This window comes from Phascolarctos cinereus, unplaced genomic scaffold (assembly GCF_003287225.1).
Source record: "Phascolarctos cinereus isolate Bilbo 61053 unplaced genomic scaffold, phaCin_HiC Scaffold_2;HRSCAF=192, whole genome shotgun sequence".
In the NCBI taxonomy this organism is placed as follows: domain Eukaryota; kingdom Metazoa; phylum Chordata; class Mammalia; order Diprotodontia; family Phascolarctidae; genus Phascolarctos; species Phascolarctos cinereus.
Genome location: NW_027555625.1, coordinates 249,087,505 through 249,110,790, shown reverse-complemented (window position 1 = coordinate 249,110,790; position 23,286 = coordinate 249,087,505). Strand labels below are relative to the sequence as shown.

General features: G+C 40.7%; 1 protein-coding gene across 1 annotated transcript in view; it reads right to left on the bottom strand.

The window, feature by feature from the left end:
- Positions 1–23,286, bottom strand: part of NTSR1 (neurotensin receptor 1) — a 134,587-nt gene that overhangs the window by 2,952 nt on the left and 108,349 nt on the right. Inside the window, exon 3 of the mRNA XM_020981363.2 lies at positions 3,326–3,416. Coding sequence (XP_020837022.1) covers positions 3,326–3,416 — 91 coding nt within the window. The remainder of the gene's footprint in view (positions 1–3,325; positions 3,417–23,286) is intronic.

Sequence of the window (23,286 nt, the reverse complement as noted above, 5' to 3'; positions counted from 1 at the left end):
TTTATTATTGCCTACTGACTATCATAGGGCCTTAGATGTAGCAGGTATTCAATACATGTTGAAATTATCTCATTTAATCCTCACAACAACCCTATTATAACCACAGGTATTATTTATTCCTACTCTAGATGAGGAAACTGAGGCCCAGAGAGGGGAAAGGACTTGCCTCAGGACCTGTTATTATTGTTTGTCCATTGCTTTTGAGGAGGACCTATGACATCAGGAGGTGATGTCTCAACCTGCATATGAATTGGATTTAAGAGGGGCAGTTTCACAAAGTCACCAGCCTCACTCTTTCTTCCTGAGTCATCCAAGTCTAGTGGCAGGACAAAAGTCAAGACAACTGGCAAGGGCCCAGGCTGCAGTGGGTGACTTTGGCATCTTCCATGTCTGAGCAAGCTCTAAGAGAGCCACAGTACGTGCTCCAGTCATCTTCATGGCCATTGGAACAAATTTGCCACCAGGGAAAGTCCTTACGTGCTTGGGGTAGACACCCTCCTAACTCACTGATGGAGTTGAGGCCTGTCGGTTACCCTCAGTGTGGTTTAGCCTGTCTGCCAAGACAGTTTTGTCAGGGTGTGGCCACTGCGCATGCTATGGCTTCTTGGAGTCACGGGTAAGAGTGAGTAACCAGTTGGACCCAAAGGTGGATGAACAGCCCTGAAAAGGGCTCAGCAAGCCCTCACACCACAAGTGCTAGTCTCCCTTAACACTCCATGCGTCCCAATGTATCTTCTATCAATGAAATCACAGGCCTGGGCCCCATCCTTAGAATGGATCATTCAGAAATTGGAGGTATTTGAGTGAAGTCTGCTGATGACTTGTTGGAAATACTGTTTACAGGATCCTTTTTCAAGTACGGGTTGGACAAGATGGCCTCTGAGGGCATTTTAAATTCTGAAATGCTGTGACATTTATATTGTTCCTGTATTAGGTGGTGTCTTACATGAAGGGAGGGAGGAATCTCATCTAATCTGTATCCTTCCTGATCCCTAGCATGGCTCCACCAGTAGTAGGTGCTTGTAGTGTATTCGGTTGTATCTAAAGATGTAGGTGGTCAGACAAGAATGATTTCTGAGATCCTCTTCCAGCTCTAAAACCTCTGTGTGTGAGGGCTGGTGGGGCAGCTAGGTAGCACAGTGGCTAGAGTGCGGGGCTTGCAGTCAGGAAGACTCATTTTTCTGAGTTCAAATCTGGCCTCAGATACTTTCTAGCTGTGTAACCCTGGGCAAGTCACTTAATCCTGTCTGCTTTGGTTTCCTCATCTGTAAAATGAGCTGGAGACAGAAATGGCAAATCACTCCAGTATCTCTGCCAAGAAAACCCCAAATGGGGTTACAAAGAGTCAGACAAGACTGAAAAACAACAACATTATGCCAGGGCTAGGAAAAGCTGGGAAGAAGCCACTACAGGGTGACAGAAGAATAGTTAACCCTAAAACAATCCTAATTCTGACTTTATAAACTGCCTTGCCAGATTGATCTTCACTTTCAAGGGTTTAAAGTTTCCCCAGGGGATGAGCAGGTTACTGTGATCCTTATGAGAGGAAAAGTGACACAGTGGAAAGGTACTGGATTTGGATTCAGATGCTCTGGGTTCAAATTCTTTTTTTTTTTTTAAAGGAATTGGAGTTAAGTGACTTGCCCAGGGTCACACAGCTAGTGAGTGTCAAATGGTTTTTCTGAGGCTGGATTTGAACTCAGGTCCCTCCTGACTTCAGGGCTGGTGCTCTATCCACTGCACCACCTAGCTGCCCCCCTGGGTTCAAATTCTGCCTCTGGCACATGTACCTGTGTGACTTGACACAAGTCATTTTATCTTTTGGGGAGTTATTTTCTTCACTTATAAAATGAGGGAGTTGAACTTAGTGGCCTCTTAGATCCCTTCCAGCTTTAAATCTATGATCCTGTGACTTGGTACAGGGAGGAGAAGATACAATGAGGAGCCCTGGGTTTCCTTCCTCAAAACTGGTGAGCAGGGAGGGAAAGTTCTAAGGGGTTTAGCTTGTGGAGAAACACACATACTACTATTTCCTATTGGGAAGGGAAGTGAAGACCATCAAAGGCACCTTAATTTGCACAATAGACGTTACTAAAAAGGGTCTATACCCATCACACTTTTGTGAATGAAATCCTACCTAAATTAGGTTAGAGAAGCTTGCTTTGTGAAGGACTCCTAATGCTTCTTATGAAAAAAGAGTGAACTATTAGAGCTGGAGGACCATCTGGTTCAACATCCTTATTTGACAAAGGAGGAAACTGAGGCCCAGAGATGAAAAAGCAACTTGTCCAATGCCATACAGAGCGAGGGTTACAGCTCAGGTCTCCTGACTTGTGGTATGCCAGTTTTCTTCCATGGGTGATGATGCTGATGAAGATGATGTACATGAACACAGTACTTAGCACAGTGGCTGGCACAGAACAGGCTCTGAATAAATATTGTTGACTTGACTTGACATATAATTTTAAGGCTCACAAAGCCTTTTTGTCACAATTCTTTGGATAGTCAGTGCATGCACTATTATAATAACTGTTTTATGTATGAAGAAAACAAAGCTCAGAGAGGTTAAGAGAGCTACCCAAGGTCATACGGGTAGTTGGAGCTGAGATTAAAAGGCAGATTTTCATACACCAAATCCAGTCCTCTTTTCATTGTACCACAAAGTGTCAGAGTCTGAGACCAAATTCAGGTTTCTGGAATTGAAGGCTAATATACTTTCCAACACATTGAAGAAAGTGCAGGCTTTGTGATCCCAAGGTACAAGACAGGCTGGTGGGAGGGGTGGGGAAGTGGAATTGTTTTTGTTCAGTTGTTTCAGTTGTGTCTGACTCTTTGTAATCCTATTTGGGGTTTTCTTGGCAAAGATACTGGAGTGGTTTGCCATTTCCTCCTCCAGTTCATTTTACAGATGAGGAAACTGACTCAAACAGGGTTAAGTGACTTACAAGAGTCACACAGCTAGTAAGGGTCTGAGGCCAGATTTGAATTCAGGAAGATGAGTCTTTCTGGCTCCAGGCTTGGCACCCTATGCACTCTACGACCTAGCTGCCCCCAGGAGGTGGAGAGGTAGCATCAAATGAAGACTGAGCTGCTAACTGTACAACTTTTCCATCAGCCTTGGATGGAGCTGAATTGCATACCCTTGTGGAGGTCATTGAGAGGCCTGCCAGCATCATTGAAGGGTAGAGCCAACGTCCCTGATTTGGGACCTTGATTAGCACAGGGGCTTAGGTTTTGTGTTATGGGGAGTAACTTTTTCCTGAAGGTACTTAATTCCCTAGGTACCCTTACACCAGCTTTTATTTAACGTGGAGCAGATACTCACGGGGACCAGTGATCAGATGGGATATAGCAGAACATCAGGCGACGAACGTGGTAGGGCAGCCAGCAGACTACAAAGGCGATGACCACTGCACCTGGAATGAGAGAGAAACACCATGGATTTAGTGCCCTACAGTCATGGCGTGTCAGAGGGGAAAGGGGCCTCACAGACCACCTAGTTTAACCTTTTAATTTACAAACAAAGAAAATGAGGTCCAAAGAGAGGAAGGGACACCAAGGTCACACTATTAGCAAATGCTTTTGTGTGCTTCTGGAAACCAGAAGTTAACGTCTGTTCTAATCAGTTCTTAGATCAAATCTCAGGGTTACTCACTCAAAGCATGTGTGTGTGTTTTTGTGTATGTGTATATATGTGTATGTATTTTAGCCACTTCAACTCAGCACAACACATTTCCTGAGTGCCTACTTTATTATTTTTTTTATTTTTTTATTTTTTTGTTTAGGCCATCGGGTTAAGTGACTTGCCCAGGGTCACACAGCTAGTAGGTGTTAAGTGTCTGAGACTGGATTTGAACACAGGTCCTCCTGACTCCAAGGCCAGAGCTCTTTTCACTGCACCACCTAGCTGTCCCTAAAAGTAAGACTTTAATTGTCATATTTTACTTCAATTAAATTTTTTAAAAAACTATTTGAACTCAAGGCATTTTTTTTACAACAGACTTCAATACTGGGACTTGATTGGATTTAAATATTAATTTTTTTTCAGCCAAAGACAAGGTTTATTAGAATATTGGTCATATTGAGCAGACTCTTAAGGAGTCTGAACATTAGTAAGCTATTGGCTAGATTATAAGAATCTAAGCCCTGAGTGCCTACTTTATGAAAGATCCTGTGCTAGGCACTGTGAAGGATGCAAAGATGAAAAAGACAAATCGCTGATAACAGTATGCTTGAAATCTGGTGGGTAGGCTCATAGGTGTGCATTAGTAATTATGAACAAGGCTGAAAAGGGATGAGGATGGTAAGAAAGGTTTGGACTTGGAGGATGGGCACCATTGGGTGATGAGAAAAGAAAGAGAACATTGTTTTCATTCTCAGATCAATTTTGGGAAAGAAGTTCCTAGGGTATTCCTTGTCCCCTGGCACTTCAATTATTTAAAGGAATGAAATTAATTTTGTAGTCTCATAAAGGGGAGGCAAGACTTGGTATGTGTTTAGTTCTGAAGTAATAAAGCCTTTGAGGTCTAATTATTTGATCTAAAGCTTGCCTTACTTAAGCCATGGCAACTAAATATATTATAAACCTGGATCTCCAAGAGCCCATCTCCCCTGGAGAAGCCCAAGCCTTCTCTTGCCCACAGAGGTGCCCTAGTGGTAGCAGCCAGCAGAACCTTGGAGATTCATTCAGTCAGGGCAAAGGAGCTCTCCAGAGGCAGGTGGGACGACTTCTTGGAGAGGACCCTGATCTCCAAATAGCCTCATTTTCCTGAGAGCCTTGGTCCTAGATCTAGAACGTAGATCATCCTCCTTGGGGAAAAGGTCCTCTTCAGCTCCTGCCAGCTATGTCATGTTAAACTCAAATCTGGCCTACCGCAGAGCTACAGTGAGAAAACTGCACTGAAGACTCAGGCTTCCATTGATTTTTCTGCTTCTTATTAGCCATGTGACCTTGGGCATACAAGCCATCTCTCCTGCTGCCTCCATTTTCTCATCTATTACTGTTGTTGTTCAGCCTTTGTTTTTGAAGGAGACCAGTGGCATCATGAGTGATGTCTTGACCTGTTTGTTAATTGGATTTAAGTGAGGCAGAGTTGCATGAAGTCATCAGCTTCACTCTCTCTTTTTTTTCCTGCTTTTTGGTGAGGCAATTGGGGTTAAGTGAGTTGCCTAGGGTCACACAGCTACTAAGTGTCAAGTGTCTGAGGCTGGATTTGAACTCAGGTCCTCCTGACTCCAAGGCCAGAGCTCTATCCACTGTGCCACCTAACTGTCCCACCACTTTCTTTTCCCAAGTTATCAAAGTCCAGTGGCAGGACGAAAGTCAAGACAATTGGTGATGGCCTGGGTTGCAATGGATGACCTTGGCATCTTTGATGTCTGATCAAGCTCTAAGCATGCCATGGTGCTTGTTTCAGCTGCCTTCCTGGCCTTTGGAACAAAATTTTCTCATCTGCCTATTCTGCTGTGGGAATCTTCACATACTTGTGGTAGACATCCTCCTAACTCACTAATGAGAAGGTAAAGCTGTTCAACCAGATGACTTTCATGTTCTCTCCTAGGTCTAAGATTCTGGGGAATCTCAGAAGAAGAGTGGGTTTCCAGGGAGAATGAATTTCTTTGTTCTTTCTGTGTTGCCCTTAGATCTTGCCTATCATGTTATTAAGGCTTGTCAAAAAGAGGGGGGGGAAACCCAAGCAAAATTCAAGGACGTGAAGTGCAAATACTCTGTGACTCTCTGGAATCTGCACAGAAAGTAGGTCTTAGGTTTTTTGTAGAAAGGGAGCACAGATTGGAAGGAATGCTCAGTGTGGAATGTGAACCTCACTGGGCAACACAAAAACAGAACAAGTTACTGGTGCTGTTTGGGCCAGGGGGTTAAGGGTAATTATGAGGTGCAGTAGCATCTTTGGAAAGAATAAAGTCTCAAGCCTGAGTTTAGGGGCTGGACATGGCAAGAGAGGGAACAGCAGGAGGTGCTGCTGACATTTTAAAAATAATCAAGAATGCTGCTAAATGGACTGAAGAAATTTCTTAAATGTCAGTTCCTCCTTGAAGGGCAGTCGATGTTGCATGCTAAATGATTTGACCCCAGGAAGGCATATTCAAATCATTTTGCACCGAAAAGTTGGCTAACCAGTGAGTGAGTGAGTGTGTGTGTGCGTGTGTGTGTATAAAATGAATGAACAGACTGGAAATAATGGTTGCACCGTCCAAATCTGACGTTGTATGGAGAGAAGGGAGGCCAAATATGGCCAAGAAGATTATAATCTGGTGGGATAAATACTGACTAGGAGTCCAGGAGACTCCAAGTTCTACATATTTTTCTGCTGTCACCTAGCTATTTGACCTTAGGCAAATCACTTACCCTTTCTGAGGCTTACATCTTCCATCTGTCAATGCAAAGAGCCCTCTTTTGATTCTCTGATGCCCCTTTATTCTACCAACTTTCTGAATCCCAGAATCTCAAAGTTGGAGGAGATACTTCAAAAGTCGTCTAGTCCAATTTCTGCTGGGATCTAGGACCTCCTGTCTTTTTGTGAGCTCATAAATTCTTTCCCCCCCCCACACTTTAAAGTTTAATCCACATTATTAACATTTGCTCCATCACTTTAAGTGTAGGCAATCAAAAAAATAATAAATCAAGCCCTCATTTGTAATGTTTGCTGATTTTTTTTTAATTTTTAAAAATTCATTTATTTATTTATTTTTACTTTTCAACATTCACTTCCACAAGATTTTGAGTTTCAGATTTTCTCCCCATCTTATCCCTCCCCCACTTCAAGATGGTGTGCATTCTGAATACCCCTTCTCCTAATCTTCCCTCCCTTCTATTTCCGCCCCATTATCTCCTTATCCCCTTCCCTTTCTATTTTCCTATAGGGCAGGATGGATTTCTATACCCCATTGCCTGTATATCTTATTTCCCAGTTGCATGTGAAAACAATTTTAAACATTTGTTTTTAAAACTTCGGGTTCCAAATTTTCTCCTTCCCTCCCTCTCCACCCAACCTCACTGAGAAGGCAAGCAACTTGATACAGGTTATACATGTGTAGTCATGCGAAACACTTCTATAGTAGTCCTGTTGTGAAAAACTAAGTATATTTCCCTTCATCCTATCCCGCTCCCCATTTATTCTATTCTGTCTTTTGACCCTGTCCCTCCTCAGAAGTGTTTGCTTGACCCTGTCCCTCCTCAGAAGTGTTTGCTTCTGATTACTCTTTCCCCGATCTGCCCTCCCCTCTATCAACCCTCTGCTCTCTTATTCCCTTCTCCCCTATTTTCCTGTAGGGTAAGATAGATTTCCATACCCAACTGTGAGCTCATAAATTCTTTTGGGAGTGCTTGAGCAATTGCTACACACAAGGGAACTCTGAAGTAATGGAAACTCATGAGCGGAGGAAATGATGGGGCTGGAATGTATACCATTCTATGGTTCTATGCTTTCCTGTACCTGTGCTGCTTCGCTACCTCAGTTCTATAGGGATCTTTATTCTTTTTATTTCTGAGCAGTAACTTATTCTAGACTCACTACCTCTAGGAAGACCCCTCTGATTCTTCTTACCTTACTGAGGCATAATGTTGTTTCTATGTTTGGGGATAGGTAGTGGGGAGTCAGGGTGGGACTCAATCTAGAGCCCAGGCCTCTGATTTCTTCATTTGGTTATGCTCTCTATGAAGCTGAGAAAACAGGATGGCTCAGACTAAAAGGGAAAGGGCCCTTTGGGTCTGCCTTAATAGTGTCACATAGAGCTGATGTACTTAGCAGAGAACTGAAGAAGGGACAGTCTGAGGAAATGTACCTATGCACCTACTTTGTGCAACACCATTATGTGAAAATATGTATGGATTTAATCAAGACTCTTCATTTTACAAAAAGAATCTTCTTTTCACACCAAAAATGTTCAGTTGAAGATGACTTTAAATAGCAGAACTCCTGTCATCCATTTAAAATTGGCATCAATTTACACACCACTTATTTTTTAGAATTCATGTACAATGTTTAGCATCTCCCAAGACCACAGATTCTCAGTGATGGAAAGAAACTTGGGGGATCTGAGAGGTTCAATCTGTACCTCAATGGGAATTTGCCTCTGCAATATGGTTATTTAACCCCTATTTGACGTTGATGGTGATAGGAAATGCACTACTTCCCAAGAAATCCATTACTTCCTAAGATAGATCATCTTTTGCATAGTTTGATTAAAAAAATTTTCATTACATGAAGGCTGTCTGCCTCTCTGCAACTTCTACCCATTGCTTTCAGTTCTCTGTGCTTTGGATCAAATGGAATATCTTAACTCTCTTCCAAATTATACCCCTTTGAGTACATGTCCTCCTAAGTTTTCTCTTCTACAGGTCAAATACTCCCATTTCTTTCAGCTGTTCCTTGTATGGCATGATCTCTATTTTTTCTCTATTTCTTTCTTTTAAAAATAATTTATTTTTTTATTTTTAGTTTTCAACATTCACTTCCATAAGATTTTGAGTTTTAATTTTCTCTCCTCTCTCTCCTCTCCCCTCCCCAAGACAGCATGCAATCTGATATAGGCTCTACTTATACATTCATATTAAGCGTATTTTCACATTAGTCATGATGTAAAGAAGAATTAGAACTAACGGGAGGAATCACGAGAAAGAAGAAACAAAATAAAACAACAAAAGAAAAGAAAAGCAGATAATATGCTTCCATCTGCATTCAGATTCCACGGTTCTTTTTCTGGATGTTGATAGCATTTTCCATCATGAGTCTTTTGGGGTTGTCTTAGATCCTTGCATTGCTGAGAAGAGCTAAGTCTATCAAAATCAATCATTATACAACGTGGCTGTTACTGTGTACAATGTTCTTCTGGTTCTGCTCATTTTACTCAGCATCAGTTCATATAAGTCTTTCCAGGTTTTTCTGAAGTCTGCCTGCTCATCATTTCTTATAGCACAATAGTATTCCATTACATTTGTATACCACAACTTGTTCAGCCATTCCCTAATTGATGGGCATCCCCTCAATTTCCAATTCTTTGCCACCACAAAAAGAGCTGCTACAAATATTTTTGTACATGTAAGTACTTTTCCCATTTTTATCACCTCTTTGGGATACAGACTTAGAAGTGGTATTGCTGGGTCAAAGAGTATGCACAATTTTATAGTCCTTTGGGCATAGTTCCCAACTGCTTTCCATAATGGTTGGATCAGTTTACAACTCCACCAACAATGCATTAGTGTTCCAATTTTCCCACATTTTCTCCAACATTTACCATTTTCCTGTTTTGTCATGTTAGCAAATCAGATAGTGGTACCTCAGAGTTGTTTTGATTTGCATTTCTCCAATCAATAGTGATTTAGAACATTTTCATATAAATATAGATAGCTTTAATTCTTTCCTCTGAAAACTACCTGTTCATATCCTTTGACCATTTATCAATGACTTGTATTCTCATAAATTCAACTCAGTTCTCTATATATTTTAGAAATGAGACCTTTATCAGAGACACTGGCTGTAAAATAGTTTCCCAGCTTTCTGCTTCCCTTCTAATCTCGGTTGCATTGGCTTTGTGCACAAACTTTTCAATTTAGTATAATCAAAGTCACCCATTTTGCATTTCATAATGTTCTCTATCTCTTGTTTGGTCATAAATTCTTCCCTTCTCCATAGATCTGATAGGTTAACTATTCCTTGCTCTCCCAGTTTGCTTATAGTATCAGTCTTCATTTGTAAATCATGTACCCATTTTGACTTTATCTTAGTATAGAGTGTAAGATGTTGGTCTATACCTAGCTTCTGCCATACTGTTCTCCAGTTTTCCCTGCAGTTTTTGTTAAATAGTGAGTTCTTATCCCAGAAGCTGGAGACTGTGGATTTAACCAATAGTAGATTTCTATAGTCATTGACTATTGTGTCTTGCACACCTAACCTATTCCACAGATCCACCACTCTATTTCTTAGCCAATATCAAGTAGTTTTGATGATTACTGCTTTATAATACAATTTACGATTTGGTACAGTTAGGCCACCTTTTCTTACATTTCTTTTCATTAGTTCCCTTGATATTCTGGACCTTTTGTTCTTCCAGATGAATTTTGTTATTGTTTTTTCTAGCTCCATAAAATAATTTTTTGGTAGTTTGATTGGTATGGCATTGAATAAGTAAATTAATTGAGGTAGAATTGTAATTTTTATTACATTAGCTCGGTCTACCCATGAGCAACTAATATTTTTCCAATTATTTAGATGTGACTTTATTTGTGTGAAAAGTGTTTTATAACTATGTTCATATAGTTCCTGGTTTTGTTTTGGCAGGTAGACTCCTAAATATTTTATTATGTCTACAGTAACTTTAAATGGAATTTCTCTTTCTATCTCTTGCTGGTGGGCTTTGTTAGTAATATAAAGAAATGATGATGATTTGTGTGGGTTTATTTTATATCCTGAAGCTTTGCTAGATTTGTTTATTATTTCAAGTAGTTTGTTACTTGATTCTCTAGGATTTTCTAAGTATACCATCATATCATCTACAAAGAGTGATAGCTTTGTTTCTTCTTTGCCTATACAAATTCCTTCAATTTCTTTTTCTTCTCTTATTGCTAAAGCTAATATTTCTAGTATGATATTGAATACAGTAGTGATAATGGACATCCTTGTTTCGCCCCCAATCTTATTGGAAATGCTTCTAGCATTTCCATTACATATAATGCTTGCTAATGGTTTTAGATAGCTGTCACTCTCAATTTCTTTAGCTTCAGGTATCTAGCCCTTCAAAAATACTTGTTTCCCTTAAGTTTTCTTTTCTCCGGGTCAAATATTCCCATTTCCTCCAGCTGTTCCTTGTATGACATGGTCTTTGCTCCTCTTACGGTCTCTCTGGCTTCATTTTCTTCATCTACAAAGTAAGGGGGTTAGAACTGATGATCTCTAAAGTTCCTTCCAACTCACATCTATGATCCTGGTGATCTCTCTTGGGATGTGGTCCAAGTAGTCAATATCTTTTTAAAATGTGGCACTTAGAAATGAACACTATACTCCAGATGTATTTTGACTATGGCAGGAAATATGAGGCTATCCCTCCCTTCATTCTGAGAATTATGCCTCTCTATGTTTGTCCTCAGATCACATAAGATTTTTGGACTGCCACATTACTGTTGTTTCACATTAAGCTTTCTGTCGACTATTCCCTGTCCCTGACTATCCTCTCACAGGAACAGTCTGGCCATGCCTCCTCCATCTTCAACTTGTGCAGTTGATTGGAGAAGGACTTTATATTTATCCCTACTCAGTTTCATTTTCATTAGATTTAGCCCAATGCTGTAGCCTGTCAAAGTCTCTCGGGATCCTCGCTGTGTAGCTCAGTTTGTTAGCTAGTTCTCCTAGCTTCATGTCATCTCTTTACAGACCTGACACATGAGGGAGATTCTAATTTGCTTTTGCTTGAAAGTAGTGTCAGTTAGACTGTCAAGATGGTCCAGGGATTTGGACTACCACTCATCTCCTGCCTGATTACTTTCTCTGACAGTTATACCCTCCTTCTATCCCCTTTCCAGCAGTCACAGAACATATTTAGATAGATCCTCTAGTTTCAGCTAAAAGGTGTCAGCTTGTCTAGGAAGTGGAAATGAATAACATCCTACTGAACCGACTCCTTTAAGTTATTAAGGAAAAGGAATTCAGGAAGAAATATTTCCCATGAAGAGCACCTGCTTCAGCTCCAAGGTCCATTGTGTGCCATTCCTGGCCAATAGGGGCCTTAGGGCTGACTGGCTAGAGAGAAAAACTCTTCTTTCCTTCCTTAAGATAAACTCCTGATTTGTTTAACCTATTTAATGCCAAAATCTTTCTTCATCACATAGTGCTATGCAAGTGAATTCTACTTGGCCTGTAAAGATTTAAGATCTGAATGAGCTGCCCAGTTGGGCAACAGTGGGTATGGATGTAGGCTATGGGAAGTAAATGGAATTTATAGTAAACACATGAGCTTCTGTGGGATCATTCATGGAATCTCAGAGTGCAAAGGGACCTCAGAGCTCTACTAGTATAATCTATTCCAGAACAGATATCCCTTTAGAAGATTCCTGAATCATGGTGTCCACATCTGAATAGGGAGTAATGCAATGGCCATTCATGGTTACAGAGGATGACTGATCACACAATTATAGAACTTTAGATTTAGAAGGAACCTCAGTGGCCATGGAGTCCAACTCATACTTGAAAAGGAGTTTCTACAGGAGTTTCCATACCCTGACAACTGATCATTCAGTCTTTAGACAAAGGCCTCCAATGAGTCCGTACCCATTACATCCTGAGGAAGCCCATTCCATTTATGGATAGTTTGTATTATTTGGAAGTTTTTTCTTGTCACCAAGCCTCAGTTTTCTTCTTTGCAACTTTCATTCATTGCTCCTGCTTCTGTCCCCTGGGGACAAATAGCAAAAGTCAGTCCACCTTCTCTGAGGTGGTCCTTCTAGTACTTGAAGGCAGCTCTCATATTTCCTTGAGCCTTCTCTTCTTCAGGCTAAATATCCCTAGTTTCTTAATCAATTCTACTCATATGCCATGAACTCAAGGCCTGTCACCATAGTGGCTGCTGTTGTTTGAACACTCTTTAGTTTGTCAATATTTTCCCTGAACTGTGGCACCCAGATCTTTTTTTTTTTTTAAGAAGTTACTTTATTTATTTTTCGTTTTGGATTTGGAGGCAATGGGGGTTAAATGACTTGCCTCGGGTCACACAACCAGTAAGTGTCTGAAGCCAAATTTGAAATCAAGTCCTCCTGACTCCAGGGCTGGTGTCATATCCACTGCACCACCTAGCTGCCCCCCACCCAGATCTTAACACAATACTCTAGATGTATTCTAACCAGGGCAAGGTATAGCAGGGACCATCTTTTCTTTATTCCTGGAAACTTTGCTCCTCTTAACAAAGTTTGAGATTATATCAGATCTTTTTTGGCTGCCACGTAACACTGCCGACTCAGATCTCCATTGAACTTGCAGTCTTCTTAAACCTCTTGATCTTTTTCAGACAAACTGCTCACTATGCCTTCCATATACTTGCGAGAAGTACAAGTTATATTTTGAACCCAAGTGCAATAGTGGATATTTATCTTCATTGAATTTCTATTGAATTTCAGTGTATTAGATTTACTTCAATGCTAGAATCTGTCAGGATGATTTTTGGATGCTCAATTTTCTGTCTAATGTCAATTCTGCCACTAACTAGCAGTGTGATATGGTGTTAGCCCTCTCAGGTTTGTGTTATTTGCATTATAAGCATGCCATCTGTGTCTTGACCCAAGTCATTGGCCAAAAATATTAAACATCACAGGGTCAAGAAGAAATCTCTGAGCCACTCTTTTGGAGATCTTCTACCAAAGTGACATGGAATTATTAACAATTACTCTTTGATTCTGGGCATTCAACCAATTCTGATTCTAACAAATTTTTATTGCTCTCTAGGTCACATATCTTATCTCTTCCACAAGAATATGAGGTTCTCTTTCAAACACAAAATAAGAATCTAAGCAAACTATATCTGTAACAATTTCCTTGATCTGCCAGTTTAGTAATACTGTCAAAAAATGAAGTAAGTTTAGTCTGGCATGATCTATTCTTCATGAAGACATGCTGGTTCTTTGTAATTGACACTCCCTTTTCTAGAAGTCCACCAGCCATCTATTTAATGTTCCTTTCTAGAATTTTATGAGGAATTAAAGTCAAATTTACTAGCTTAATCAGTCAGTTAATAAACATTTATTTAATTTTTATTTTTCTTTTATTTTTTGGCTAGGCAATGGTGTTAAGTGACTTTCCCAGAGTCACACAGCTAGGAAGTGTTATGTGTCTGAGGCTGGATTTGAACTCAGGTCCTCCTGAATCCAGGGCCAGTGCTCTATCCACTGTGCCACCATTTACCCCTATTTTTTAAAAATAAACATTTATTAAGTTTACTATGGGTGAGGCACTTTGTTAAGCCCAGGATACAATTGAAGCAAGATTGTCCCTGCCCTCAGAGAGCTTATTTTCTAATAAGAGAAAACATAGAAAAGGAAGCTGAAAATCAAAGAGGAGGGGAAGGTAACTAAACAGAGGCATGGTGGAGAAAGAATTCTGGAGAGACAAAGGAAGAGCCCAGAGAAGAATGAAAGTATGAACATGGCTGCCTAGGCCCTTCCTTAAAAAGGCAGTTAAAAAAAAAAGGCAGTTTCAGGAGGAAACTTGTGAGGAAGAGAAGAAAAGCTTGGAAGAGTTGCTCAATGAATGGGAATTCCTTCCTGAAGAAAGGGAGAAAGGAATTGTCATGAATGTCTTTCCCCCCCAAACACTGTCTGCATCAGTGTAGCGAAAACTTCCCTGGTGGAAGAACTTGCATCAACAGTAGCTTGTCAGTCTTACAGAAAAGGAAAGCTGGGAAGCAGAGTGTCTGCCCATGTAGTCCTGAGATGGAGTATTAGCTTCATCTTGAATTCCAGACTCTCTCACTCTATCTTCTTATCCTCCTCTATCTTCACAAATCCTTCCCAGAAGTCCCAGTTCCAAAATATCACCAGCTGGTGGACTTGTGGGATAGTATATACTTAAGCATCTCTCATCTCCACAGCAACACCAGCATCACATGAGTAAAACACTTTGTAAACTTTGAAATGCCATATAAGTGAGCAGTTATTACAGTGATAGAAATGTGAGCTAAAGATCAGTGAGGATAGTGTTAGATGGCAAACCTTGGAATCAGGAAGATGTGGGTTCAAGTGTTATCTCTCATACATACCCCAGTGTTAGAGACAGGGAGTTAATTATCTTTTTAGTATTCTAGATATTTCTTTAACACTATAAATTACAGATGAGCTGTTAATATGCATTACTGGAGGGATTTTCCACACTAGGAGTACCCCATTATGTTTATGTTGACAAAACCACAAGCCTAGACTAAATTAAAAAAAAAAATTAAATGTGAGTTTAAAACAGAGGTTCCCAAACTTATTTGGCCTACCACCCCCCTTCAAAAAAATTACTCAGTGGTGCCCTGGAAATTTACTTTCTTTAACCTCTTAACATATATTTTCAAAAAATTTGCATCATTCTTTAAAACTGTAATTTTTATTTTAAAAAAAGATTCATCTTAAATTTAACAATTTATTGTAAATTTATGGTTTTTTCCTGCCTTGAAATTTTAATGATGCAGTATTGCATCATGTAATTGTATAGTATTGTATTGTAAACAAGTCATTGCACAAACATAGTTCTGCTGATACATTCTGGACTTCTCAACAATGCTGACACGCTTGCAGGCCAATACATGCTTGTTAAGACCTGTTGGTGGACTTGACCACTGATTGGTTATAATTTGCATTTTGTGTGTTTCTTTGGAAAGTAATATAATCACTCCGACTTTAACTCTGTTACACAACAAATGAAATATGTACAAAAGGTTTTTCAAAATTCTCTTCTCTTCATTCCTTATGCTTCCACTACCCCCTTATCTTTATTCAATGCCCTTCAATTGCACCAAGGCTACTACCACCTCCTTGGATCATTCTAGTGCTGCTCAGGGGGCAGTATCACCTGCTTTGGGAACCTCTGAACCAACCACAGTTGGGGCTATGTCCTTATTTTGTCCCCTCTGTGGTTTCGATAAAAGAGCTTTTAGCTGCCTCTGGGCAGAGATTATGTATATACTGTCTATCTATACCTAGAGCATTCAGTTCCTGTCACCCAGGAGGAGGCCAAAATATATGGAAAGCCAGTGTTTGAAGGAAGAAAGCTATGGATGAGGGACAAAAAGCATTTGGATAGTTCACATGTGAATCTTCTTTTTCTTCCATGGGAGGCAGCCCAGTGGTAATTGATTCATGCCCTTAGAGTTATTATCTTAGATATAAAGGCCAGGTTGTTGGCTGCCCAGTTAGTATGCAACCAACCTCTTGGGCCTAAACATCTCAGTTTAGAGGATAATAGATTTAAATTGGGAAGGGTATTTAGGAACCATCTTGTACAACATTTAAGAGGCAGTTAGGTGGCTCATCCTATAGGGTGATGGGTTCAGAGTAAGGAAAACCTGAGCTCAAATTTGACCTTAGGCATTTATTAGCTGTGTGATCTTGTACAAGTCATTTAATCTCTGACTGCCTGAGTTACTGAAGCTGTAAAGTGAGGATAATAATAGTACCTAGGTCTCTGGGTTATTGTGATGATCAAATGAAGTAATATTTATAAAGTGCTTAGCATAGTACCTGGCACGTAGTAGACACTTAATAAAAACTCATTAAAAAAAAAGATGAAGAAACTGAAGCACAGAGTGGTTAAGTGGCTTTCTTTCCAAAGGTCAAAAGACTGTAAGAGACAGAGGTGGGGTTTAAACTCCAGTCCTTTGGATCGAAATCCAGTACACTTTCCATGTCTCCATGCTGCCTCCTAGCCAAAAAGCTGTTCAACGATGGAGTGAGATGCCTTGGGCTATAGTATTACCATAGGTCACAACAATCCATAGGGTGGGCAGGGAAAGTTAGATATGATGTCATTATCAATGCTTTACAAATGAATAAATTGATACTCAAAGGCAGTCAGTCATGTAGCCACTTAGTGTTAGAGACCTTCACACCAAATCATCTCACTCTACTCTTCAGACTAGATTTGGAACCAGAACTAGAATCATCTCACTCCTAGTCTTCTGTACTTTTTCTAATGTGATGCTTCAAACCTGCTTCTAGCTGGGATCAGTGTTTCATGTGGACATTGGCCAAAGGGCACTGAACCATACTCTACGGCTAGTACAAGGACCTAGGAGAAATTCTGGCATCCTGCTTCCCTGGTCACTCTGCTGCAAATGGGTTTAGGTTCCCTGGGATGTTGACTTGGGTGGTGAATCAGGGTTGTAAGTGTCTTGGCTATTGGATAACATTGACTATATTCTCTAAGTCTTTGGGGAAATGGGAAATTTGATGTTATTTGTCAATTTGATGTCTATCCTACTGTGGTTTCCCAGGAATGGTTAATCTTTCTCTGGCAGAATGAAGCACATAGGGATGGTCACACATTGATAAACTCTTTCTGTGCTTCAGAAGTAGAAATTTAACTGTTTCCTACTCTGAGAGGTGGCATGATATACTGCAAAGAGGTCTGGCCCTTGTAGTCATGAAAGGCTTTAGTTTGAACCCCAATTCTGATCTATTAGTATTATGACTATGGGTAAATCACATAATTGCTCAGAGCCTCAGTTTCCTCAACTAGCCAGGTCAACTGTATGTAAGAGGGGATGTGGTCATTTTGGAAACTATATCCCCCAAAAGCCTGCACAGAATTCTGCAAGTGATATTTCCCCATGTATAGATTCTGGTTAGATGGAGTTGTCCACAATGTATTTGGTAAGAGGCTTGCCATGGACTTTTGTGAGAGATATGAGATGGAAAGGTTTGATCAAAGGGCCTAAAAGAGACAGAAGGAGAATGAAAGGAGAGACAAGAAGAAGAACATGGAGCCAGGGAGGCTGTCTTCAGCTGTATTTAACTCCTGCCACTACTAATTGGAGGCTCTCCCCTTGCTTGTGCTGGAAAATGACAGCTACAGGAGTTCCCTCAGCTGCTGTTCCCAGGCTTGTGCTGTGCTGATAAGGTGGAAAGTGAGTTAGGGATGAATAGACTCACTTTTGCTAGGAATGAGCTAAGTAGGAAGAGCTGATGTAAGGAAATGGGAGCTGAGTGTGTGGAGTTTTATTGTGTGTGTTTGATTTTTCTTCCTTGTTATTCACTTTGCATTCTATTTTAAACAAATGTCCTCTTACTATGCATTACTATGAGGTCATGTGATCCATTCATACTGGTGAGGGGGAAGAGAGTCAGAAGAAAATGGGGGCTTATGAGCTTATGATAAGTGCTTTCGGACATATGAGCCATATAGGTCTTCAGAACGTGCATGTGACAGTGGGGTGCTACATGTGAAAGGCAAATAAGAACATCTGTTATACCTGCCTTACATGGTGGTTGTGAGGATCTAATGACGCAGTGTATGTAAAAGGCTTTATAGACCTTAGCTATCATTACTGCATGTCCGCATCTCTGAATATCTCTCTGCTTCTCTCTCTCAATCTCTCTCTCTCTCTCTCTCTCTCTCTCTCTCTCTCACCCTGTCTGTCTGTCTGTCTCTCTCTCTCTTTCTCTGTAATTGTCTGTCTGGTTCTGTGTCTGCCTGGTGGAATTGGATCATAAATGACTTGTGTCTCCTCCTGTGAATGACACACCCACTGTTTCTCACTCTATCAGGCTGATTTAGAACAGTAGCTGCTCAGCACTCTCTGGATGAATTCCACTGATGACTTTTTTATGTTCAAAATCTATCTTGATGAAACACAGGGTGGAAATGGTTTTCTATGGAAGCCAGGGCTACCTGGGGCATATGGTAGTGTCTTCCATGACTGCACGCAGGGTACAGCACAACTCTCTGTAAACCCAACCAACTTCCCATGGGAAGATGGGTGACAGGAATCAATTTCTTGTCTGCGGATGAGTTAGCAGGGGTGGTTGTGTGGTTTGGATTGCAGCAAAGGGAGGAAAATGAGAAAAGGATATAACTACTTTTGTGGGGAGATTAAAGATAGTTTAGAAATCTGAGTCATCAAGGGAATACCACCAGAACAAATTTCCTAGTCTTATATATCAGCCCCAAAGAGCCCAAGGTAAGACTTGGCTAATCTAATCAATGAATCCCCACTAATACGATAATGAGAAAGAATTAGTTTACTTTTACTGGGACTTTCTGGATACAGTGACTCAGCTTTTGTTGTCTGAACCATTATTGACTTCTGTGGTGGGAATTTTAAGCTAGGTAGGAGGGGAACATAGGATTCTATTGGGGGAAGTAGAGGGAAAATATTTTAGACCACATGATTTCCTATCACAATATGCAAGGTTATCTACTATATTGTATATTTCCTGTTGTATGGAAGCAATGACTGTAGTCACTGGGAACAGCAGGAAAGATGAGGTCTCCATGGGGAAGTTGGAGACAACTGAATAATCTTATACTAACCATTTTAGAAGCTGGCTCAGGCTTGCACTTGCCTCTTTGGAGTAAATATTTTGTTTTAACAGATGTACACAATGTCCCTGGGGAATCTGCTGGGCAACAGTATCCCTACATCTCCAGATTAATTCAATGACTTCTATGTGTTTCCCCTGTTCCTTGGACTCAGTGGGACCAAACAATTCTAAATAGTAGAGAGGGAAATCTCTTTCTCTTGAGGAGTGATCATTTTTCCTTTCTTGGCTGAGTTTGGAGAATCTACCCTACTCTGAGACCCACAATGAGTATGAATGGGGTCCTAAAAATGAATGACCCATGAATAGGTCATGAAAATTACTAGGGCAGAAAGTAGTTTTGGTTTTGGGTTCAATAAGACATCCTCACCATGTAGCTAGTGTATATTATGTTTAAATTTGTCTGGCCAAAACTTTGGAAACTTGGTTAAAACCTGAAACATGTTCTATTTTGGGGAAAATAAAGATTCCCACAATACAGATATGATGTTGCACCAGGGCTGGGCCATTCAGCTTATAGGGAACTCTATATACATTCTCTAGATAGTAACCAAGAAGACAGATTAGACTTATTCTACTTGGCCCCAAAGAGCAGAACTAATACTAAGGAATGAATTTAATAAAGAGGAATATTTCTGCTTAAAACAAAGAAAAACTTCCTAACTAAGAGAGCTGTTCAATAGTGAGTAAAGGAATGAATAAACTAATCTCTTAACTGCCTACTATGTATTAGGTACTGGGGTTACAAATACAAAAATGAGATAGTCCCTGGTCTCAAGGTGCTTACTTTCTAAAGAAGGGAGACAGCACATAATGGAATGATGGTTGAGGATGGAGGAATTATGGTCTGAGGAGTCACAGGGATGCTGAATGGAGCCATAAGTGATTATTATTACACCCTTTTCAGAAGCCATGGTAGTATTTGATATGATTACTATTTCCAGAACAAGAGTTTGAAAATGGTTTGGAGAGGTGGCTATGTCCACAGTGGCAGAACAGATAGCATGACACCTAAGATGGATGGTTGGGTGAATGGGAGGTGGGACATAGAATGGATTTACGTGATTTTGTACTCATTTACCAATCAGTATGATCAGTTCCAGGGCAAGAATTTAAAGCTGAGGGCTACTTCAACAGTAGTGAATTCTCTGACTGAGAATTTTCAAGAAGAAGCTGGATATTGAAGATGAGATTTATGTTTCAGGTAGGAACTGGACTAGAGATCTCTGAGATCCCTTCCCACTCTGTGATTCAATTATTACAAACAGTACTTATGACTTCTTCCTGAATGATGCCATGTCTATAAAAGTATCTTCCTTTCTCACCAAAGAATGATCCAAGATTACAACTCCAAGCCCCAGAGAGGGTCTGTTTTCAGACAATGGAGCGGCTTTTAATTAGGCTATTCGAGTAGATTTCCTTCCTCCAAATGTCTGTTGCGTTGATAAGATGGCTTCTAGTCTCCTGTGTACACTTAAAGAGACATGGAAACCTGTTCAAAGCCAGATGCAGTGATGGGCTTTTCTCTAATAGTTTGGAGAGAAGCAAAATGAAACTGAATCTGTCAGAAACGTGACAGGAAACAGAGGGTCATGAGAGGAAAAAATGAACCTGTTCTGTGTATTTTGGAGAAATTTCTGTTCACTACTTGCATACGATTAGTTTCTGGGCAAGTGACCAATAGTGAAACAAATGGGTCTGATTCAAATGTTGAATGTATTGGCAGGAGGCAGGAGAAGCACAAAAGCATAGGCTGAGCCCCACCAATAGAGCATTTTCCAAACTATGTGGAAGCCAAGCAGTAGATGGGTTTGAGGAAGACCTGACTCAAAGGTACCACAGAGAGGACCCTGGGTGCAGTGGGCAGGGATAATTGCCAGAATGCTCATTCAATACTGACAAAGGGAAAAGACAGTTGCCTTGTATTGGCTGTATTCTTCCACAAGCAGAAAAATGGCTTGGATCCTTCAGAATCTGTACAGGTTGTGCTGCCTGAGCTCTTCTTTACGGATTTGTGGGCATTTCCTCCTAAATGGAGGAATGAATCACATTCAATATGCTGTGGAGTGGGGCCAGCACGGCTATTCAGATGGTTTGTTACAACCTTCTGTCCCACTTGACCTTTGGCAAGTAGAGCCATTCAATGCACCTGTTGGTGGGCAGACTCTCCTCCCACCTCCCCACTCACTCCACCCACTACTTACCCATCTGTTGCTGGAGACTTCTTTGGGGAGGTTAGGCAACAGACTATGCCTTACCTGCTTTAAAGACCCATGCATCAGTTATTTCAAAACCCAATCCAATGGACATTTATTAAGTGTATATTATCTGTAAGTTACCTAGCTAGGGTTTGGGGATATAAAGACAAACAAAATATTCCCTGCCTTTATGGACCTTACTTTTTTTTTGTTGAGAGGGGTAGAAAACAACATGTATACAGTTAGGTAAATACAAGATAATTTAAGGAGGAAGAAAGAACACATGCAATTGTCTGGGAGGGATCAGGAAAAACTTTGTGAGGTAGGTGGTGCCTGAGTTAAGACTTAAAAGAAGCTTCTCCCCCTCCCTCCTCTCCATCTGTCCACAGAGGGTATCATACCCTCACTGCAGGTGCTCTGCCCCCAAAAATGTAAATTTTGATTGCTGAAACCTTGCAAGATATCTTGGGGTTCATGGACTAGATTTCTTTCTTAAGGACCATGCCTTAAACCCAAATTACTCTGGCTTTCATTGATTGGCCAACAATAGGTCCCAGCCCAAGCTCACAGAGGCATTGTTTGGGCCCTGATTGCTCATAGTGAAAGTAAGTAACAATTGTTTCTGTTTTGGCCAGAAACCCTGAGGGTCCTCCTGTCCCAGATAATACACAGACACACACACACACACACACACACACACACACACACACACACATGTTTGTATGTATGTATGTATGTATGTATGTATGTAAAAGAGGCCATTCTTTGCTTCATTTCTTACCTAGTCGTAATCACAGAATGAGTATTGCCTCAGTCAAACTGGGACCTCAGAAAGACCTTAGCTTAAAAAGGTCATGGTCTACCAGTGGAAGTGGGAGGGTACATCTCCAGTCATCCTGATCTATATCTTGCCATCGGACCCAGATGGCTTTGGAGGAGAAAATGAGGTTGGTGAGTTTGCACAGCCCTCCCTCACTTAAATGCAATTCACTCAAAAGTCATTGCATCACCTTCCTGATGTCATGGTCCTCTTCAAGAACAAAGGACAAACCACAAAAGAAACTGGAGATTCTGAGAGGTAGGGGCAGGAACATACTGGTAAATGTTTAACAGTGGGCTCTTTGAAAAAAATAAATTTGCTTGCAACAGACTTTTAAGTTTAGTCTATATTATTAACGTTTTCTCCATTACTGCTTGAGGTCTAGACAATGAATAAAGCCCTGATTGTAGCCTTTGCCAATTTCTGAGGTGTGAATATTCACAGTGAAAATTAAATAATCAGCTCTGAGCTGATTAGGGCTGGTTCTAGCACACCACTAGGTGGAGGTGAGGAGGGAGTACATTATGGACTTGGGAGACAGTCTATGTATTCACACTATGTATTCACACAACCTCATTGACCCGTTGTGATGGACAATGGTTCTAGGGCAAACAAGGCTGGAGATCAGACTCCTAAATACTGTTTTCCATATTATATACATTGCATAGTTAGGCCCCAAAAGGAGATCTCTTCATTGCCCCCAAAGCAGAAGAACACTGGGGATTGCTGGCCATCCACTACCTTATGAACCATAGTGTGGTAAAGGACTAGAATAACATGGAATGAATCTGGCAATATGTCTACTCCCATGTACAGAGACAAGCCACAGAATGTTAAGGTTTGGGGTAGAGTTGGTAGTACCATTTGACTGGAATATAGAATGAATACAGAGGAATTGTATGAAATGCATTTGAAAAGGTAGGCAGGAACTCAAATGTGGAGGGCTTTGAATGTCAGGAACTTGTATTTTATCCTAGAGACAATAGGGAACCACTGAAGATTTTCCAGAAGACATGATTAGTCTTAGGAAGTTTATTTAAAGCTGTCTGGGAAATGCATTAGAGAGGGGAGAGACTAGAACCAGGGAGACCAATTTGGAGGCTACCCCACTAATGCAAAAATGAGGTGACACAGGCTTAAACTAAGGCAGTGGCTGTGTGAGAAGACAGGAAGGGGAAACAGAAAGGAGAGATGCTATGGAAGTTGATTCACCGAGACTGGAAACTGACTGCTATAGAGGGTGAGGAGGA